The sequence below is a fragment of the Condylura cristata genome, unplaced genomic scaffold (assembly GCF_000260355.1).
Source record: "Condylura cristata isolate star-nosed mole 26May11 unplaced genomic scaffold, ConCri1.0 scaffold00045, whole genome shotgun sequence".
Taxonomy (NCBI): domain Eukaryota; kingdom Metazoa; phylum Chordata; class Mammalia; order Eulipotyphla; family Talpidae; genus Condylura; species Condylura cristata.
The window spans coordinates 2,265,410-2,271,703 of NW_004567146.1; the positions used below are offsets into that span (position 1 = coordinate 2,265,410).

At 41.0% G+C, this 6,294-nt stretch overlaps 1 protein-coding gene across 1 annotated transcript; it reads left to right on the forward strand.

The window, feature by feature from the left end:
• Positions 1–4,822: 4,822 nt before the first annotated feature.
• Positions 4,823–5,764, forward strand: LOC101628505 (olfactory receptor 10G3). Its single transcript, XM_004694666.1, has one exon. It carries the CDS (start codon positions 4,823–4,825, stop codon positions 5,762–5,764), a length of 942 nt encoding a protein of 313 aa, XP_004694723.1.
• The last annotated feature ends 530 nt before the right edge of the window (positions 5,765–6,294 follow it).

Genomic DNA, 6,294 nt, shown 5'->3' on the forward strand with positions numbered 1-6,294 from the left:
GCTGCGCCACCAGCGAGGGCCAGGTTATAACTTTTTAAATAAATAACTATATCAATACTTTCATAGTCTTAGTCCCTGTAAAATGAAAATACTGCTAAATCACCAGACAGGTTTTCTTTTTAAGATTTATTTTTATTTATGCATACAGAGCTGGGGTACCGGCCAGAGGTGAAGGACGGTGAGAGGATTCACCAGAGACAGAGTGGAGAGCAGAACATTCCGACTGACTCGACTAAGCACACTGCTGAGGGGAGCGATGGACAGGTCGGGAGAGGTCTGCTGTGCCATGTGGTCACCTCCAGGGCCAGGGATCGAACTCATGCTGAGGTGGCTTCAGCTTCTTAGTGCTGTGCTTTAACCTGTGGTGCCACCAGGGAGGGCTCCCCAGGCAGTTTTTAACAAGTACAGTGTAAAAAGGACAAAATGAAGAACAATGTAAAAAAAAAATTTAAAAATTAAAAATAAGTACAATGTAGTAGAATGCCAGAAAATGAAGAGATTCAAGATAACAACATTTGACTCTTGATTTTATAACTTGTACTTAATTCTGCCACAAATAGGTTTAATGATAGGGCAGCAACACCAGTTTAGAATCTTTGACAGAATGAAACATCAAACTCTTAAAACGGTTTTTCAGCTCACAGACAAAGATTAGTATAGTCAATGATTTTTTTAAAGCTCCTAATTATTTAGCAACCTCAAATAAGAAGATTTACTGATTGTTGGCCTATTTGTAGGAATAACCGTTAAGTAAAAATGAAAAGTTTTGAAGGGGAAACCGTAAAACCTGCCTAGAGTTCTTGTCCAGCATTGATAGCTCTGGGATTCCTTTATCATTTAACTCCTTTAAGAAACAAGCACACATGACCTTCCCTGATGGCACAGTGGGTAAAGCACAGCACTAAGAAGCTAAAGCCACTTCAGCATGAGTTTAATCCCCGCCACGGAGGTGATCCACATGGCGCAGCTGACCTCTCCTGACCCACCTGCTGCTCCTCTCAGCAGTGTACTTCATTGGTCTGCCTGTTCTGCTCCCCACTCTGTCTCTGGTGAGTCCTCTCATTGCCCCTTCACCTCTGGCCTGTACCCCAGTTCTGTATGCACAAATAAATAAATCTTTAAAAAAAAAAAAAAGAGGAAACAAGCACACAAGACATACATGCCCAGATGTAAAATACCATCACTTGATACACGGATGATTTGGTGATGGGAAACCAAGAGGATTACAACTGAGATGAAAAAATGCACAAAATGATGTAAAAATAAACTATTATATTAAAAAAAATACCATCACTATTCTGTGAGCTAGTACCCTCCTCCATTGAGATTTTATGGGTGCTAAGTTTCTTTCTCTTTATGTCATCTCAGGTTCCCCCTCTCCTTCAGTTTTGTTATTGCATGATTAAAGGCATCTCAGAGTACCTGGGATACCAATGAATTAAAATGGAGGAGTGAATAAGAAACTTCATGCATGGAGACCTATGATAATGGCAGTGGGATAGAGAAGAAGGTCATGACAGGAGATCACAAGGAAAATGGTCTACTAATCTTTGTAACCAAACAGGGAAGAAAATATTGTTAAACAAACAAACAAAAATTAAATGCAACTGGAATGAAATTACACCTAATAAGGCCAGTAACATAAATTGGGCTACATCGTTCCCCTTATCCCTCCCATTAAGATGGTTCTAAGAATCTATAAGCAATTCTATGCTATTCTTTCTGGTTGAGTGAAAAAAGGATCGGTGCACTATACAGATAGATCTGTCTACAGCAAAATTCCCAAAAGAAATAATGGTTCCTAGAGAATAATTCAAAGAACAATGGATGTTCCCTAATGTAAACAAGAAAAAGTAGTATGGGAAATAAGTGAGAAAAAAATGGTTAGGGAGCTCTAAAAGGTTAGGAAAATGTGCTGAAAAGAAGAAAGCCTTTGGAAATAATAAAAGCAATCTAAAAGAGATAGACACTCAGGAGACTCTCTGGTGGTGTAGGGATTAAGTTTCAATGCCACAGAACTATCACGGCTGTGCCCTGAGTTTGATCCTCAGCCAGGGAGCTGACCCACATAGTACAGCAGACCTCTCCTGTCTCACCTGCTGCTCCCCTCAGCAGTGTGTATTTCAGTGCATCCACCTGTTCTGCTCCCCACTCTGTCTCTGGTGAATCTTCTCACCCCACCCTCATCTCTGGCCTACACCCCAGCTCTTTTATGCATAAATAAAAATAAATCTTTTTTTAAAAGAAGAGATGGAGACTTAGAAAGAAAATAGAGCACAATTTTGTCATTATTTTACCACTGCCTAGAAGATAAAGACAGTGTATCTAATCGGAAAATTGAAATATTCCCATAAATAAAGAAAATGTTTAATTTACCAGTATAATTCATTGAAACCTGTTGCAGACTAAATTAAGTGTTATTCCATCAAATTCCCTTTATTCTGATTCAAAACTCAGAAATATGTATCTCATTTATAATTTGATTTCCAGAAACCTAGCTATTAGTAAGTTGCCCTGGCTAGCATATACACCTGGTCCTGGGAGTAAGCTCTCCCATAGTAAGTTGAAAAACTGTTTGGGTTATGTGTCATTCTCTCAGGTATTTGAACAGCAGAATTGATTTCCCAAAGCCTGGTCCCTCTAGAGACACAAATGAAACCTCTAAATCTGCAATTTAACATCAGAACTTTACAACCCCAGAAAACAGCAGTATCCCATGTCAAGCAGACCAGAACAAGCAGCCACCTGGCTCATTCCAGAAAGGGCAGTCACAAATTGCTCAAGGGACTTGTGTGTCCTTAAACACTCTGCACTTCCGGAAATTGGGAAGTGGGCAGGGAGGCCAATGTCTGTTGCCCTAGCATCTGGGATAGTTCTGCATGGACTCTTTGAAGTTCAACCATCACTGTTTTCCTGCAAATATTTAAAGCTAAACTATCACAACTATCATTCCATTCACTTGGAAAGGATAATATGACTTGGTGTGGAAGGATTTACTATCTCATTGTTCTAGTTCTTCCTCACTTTTCTAGTTCTTTAAGAGATGTTTAGATAATGGTTAAGTTTTGATTGCATGTGGATTCAACAGGTTTAAAGTTGTTATTAATGTAAAGATTATTATTGTTGTTGCTGTCAGAACTGGATACCGAGTTCTATTCCCCATCTTCATAGCCTCAATAAGGAAAGAGTCCAGAGGAATAATGAAGCTTGCTCAGAACCAGGAGACAAGCTGATGATGCAGATTCATTATAATATTCACATTTAAGGTTTTCAGCGAGCAGCAGGACCATCTGTTCATGATTTCTTACTCAAGGGTTGCTTGAGTTCCCTGCTCTTTGAGTTCACTTGAACCAGAGCACAGGAGTGAATGCAGAAAGAATGAGTAATCAGAGAGTTCTTGACATTATCTATTAATCTCACTCTCTTCCTTCTGAGTCAATCCGAATCATTTCAGAACAAAATTAATCAGCCCATTTCCATCTTTGCAATCCCACCTCAAGAATCTTAGATCTGGTCCTTCTTGGTGGTACAAGGTAGTAAACCACAACACTATGAAGCTATCTGCAGCCACTGCAGCATGAATTGGAAATCTGGTCAGGTAGCTGACCCACATGGCACGACAGACCTCTCCTGTCCTGCCCACTGCTCCCCTCAGCAGTATATTTCAGTCAGCTTGTTCTGCTTCCCACTCTGTCTCTGGTGAATCCTCTTACCACCCACCCCTCTGTATGCATAAATAAAATAAATCTTATTTTTAAAGAACCATTCCTCTTTGCTTCCTTTTCCTTCCTTTGTTGTATCTCAAGACTAATTTTGTAATGACAGTCTTTATTTATATTTCACCAATTTTTCCACTTTTTTTCCAGTTCAAGAATTTTTTTTTAAGATCTATTTATTTATGCATATGAGAGTTGTGGTGCAGACAGAGATGGAGGGGCTGGGTGAGAGGATAAACCAGAGACAGACTGGGAAACAGAACATGAAGATTGACTGAAAGACACTGCTGAGCAGAGCAGGGGTGAGACAGGAGAGGTCTCCTGCGCCATGTGGATCAAACTCATGCTGCAGTAGTTGTGGAGAGCTTCATAGTGCTGCCTCTTAACCCCTTGTGCCACCAGGGAGGCCCTCAAGGCTGAAGTACATAGTACCAGTACCAACCATAAATTTATTTGCTCAGTCTCATAAGCATTCTCTTCCGTTACTGTAACAAAATTTAGAGACTTGAAAAGGCATCAAGCATTATGTAGCATCAATCAACTAGCCATTTAATCATAATTCTGTTTCATTCTCTCTACTTCAAAGGGGTCAAAGGAATTTTCTTATTTCCTTTCTCTATACTCTCACTCTATGTAACTTCATACCCTGGAGAGATAAACAAAAGCCAGTAGTAGTGTCTGGAAGTTTCTGAACTGCCAGAGCATCTTACAAAACAAATGTTCTTCCCTACACATATTTCCAATAAACTTTGAATCTTTGGCAAATGTGTTGCAGGTGCCAACTTTCTTTTGTAAAATCCAGAAAGTAAATATTTGAGAATTTGCAGGCCAACTGTACCTACTTCATTCTTCCATCATAACAGCAAAGCAACTGCAAGCAATATGTAAGGAAATGAACATGATTGTGTTCAATAAACTTTAGTTACAAAACACACCAACCTCTGTACAGAACATACTTTCTCTATTTGTCATCTCTCCATGTAAGAGACAAACTTCTCCCCCCACTGTATCTGGTTGTTAGAGCTCTTTTTCGAAGTCACTTCAGCTCCCTCTCTTCTCCACATTAACTCTTGTTTTCTCACTCTCCAGGTCCGATCTCTCCAAACATGGAAAAAGTCAACAGCACATTGTTGACTGAGTTCATCCTGACAGGAATTCCCTACCCACTCAGGCTAAGGGTGTTTCTTTTTGTGTTCTTTTTGCTAATCTACTTCTTGACTCAGCTGGGGAATCTGCTTATTCTGATCACTATCTGGGTTGATCCTCAGCTCCATACCCGCCCCATGTACATTTTCCTTGGTGTTCTCTCCATTATTGATATGGGCATTTCCTCTATCATTGTTCCTCGGCTCATAATGAATTTCACCTTAGACATCAAACCCATCCCATATGGTGGTTGTGCTGCTCAACTCTATTTCTATCACTTTCTGGGAAGCACCCAGTGCTTCCTTTACACCCTGATGGCCTACGACCGGTACCTGGCAATATGTCAGCCTCTGCGCTACCCTGTCCTCATGAGTGCTAAGCTGAGTACCTTGCTTGTGACTGGCGCTTGGGTGGCAGGATCCATCCATGGGGCTATTCAGGCCATCTTAACGTTCCGTCTACCCTACTGTGGACCCAACCAGGTAAACTACTTCTTCTGCGATATCCCTGCAGTTTTGAAGCTGGCCTGTGCTGATACCACAGTCAATGAGATGGTGACCTTTGTGGACATTGGAGTGGTGGTTGCCAGTTGCTTCTCCCTGATCCTCCTCTCCTACATACAGATCATTAGAGCCATCCTAAGAATCCAAACAGTGGATGGACGGCACCGAGCCTTTTCAACCTGTGGAGCCCATGTCACTGTGGTGACTATGTACTATGTGCCCTGTGCCATCATCTACCTGAGGCCTGAAACCAACAGCCCCCTGGCTGGAGCAGCTGCCCTGTTCCCCACAGCCATCACTCCTTTCCTCAACCCACTCATCTATACTCTGCGGAACCAAGACATGAAGCTGGCTCTGAAGAGAATGATAAGAGGTCTGGGAACTAAGAATGAGGTTTGAATGTGTCTGTTCCCCACTAGGGAGACTTGCTATTTGTAATTTTTTCCAATGTATAGATTTCAGCGAAGTTTTGTCCTTTGGGCTTTTTCTTTTTTATGTAGTCACATAGTTCCAATATGCTATGTGGCTATCTTATGTTCAGTATGTTCTATAGTGTCAATGATGTTAAGACAAATACAGTTTAACGTAAAATACTACTTTCTAGAAACTCTTTAATGTCCCCTACAGATCAATAACTCTTAGCTGCTCTAGAAGTAGAGTGAGACTAAACAGACTCAGAAAATAACAAAAGCTGCCACTCTTAGATGTTCATAGGATTGGCATATAAAAAGTTTCCAATGCACTTTGCAGTCTCATGTTGACACGGGTCAAGTCCTTAAAATATAAACCACACTTCTGGGCTTCCACTTGGTGCACAAGGGGTTAAGAGTCAGCACTATTGGCCCTCCCTGGTGGCTCAGCAGGTTAAAGCACAGCATTAAGAAGCTAAAGCATAGCACTAAGAAGCTAAAGCCACTTCTGCATGAGTT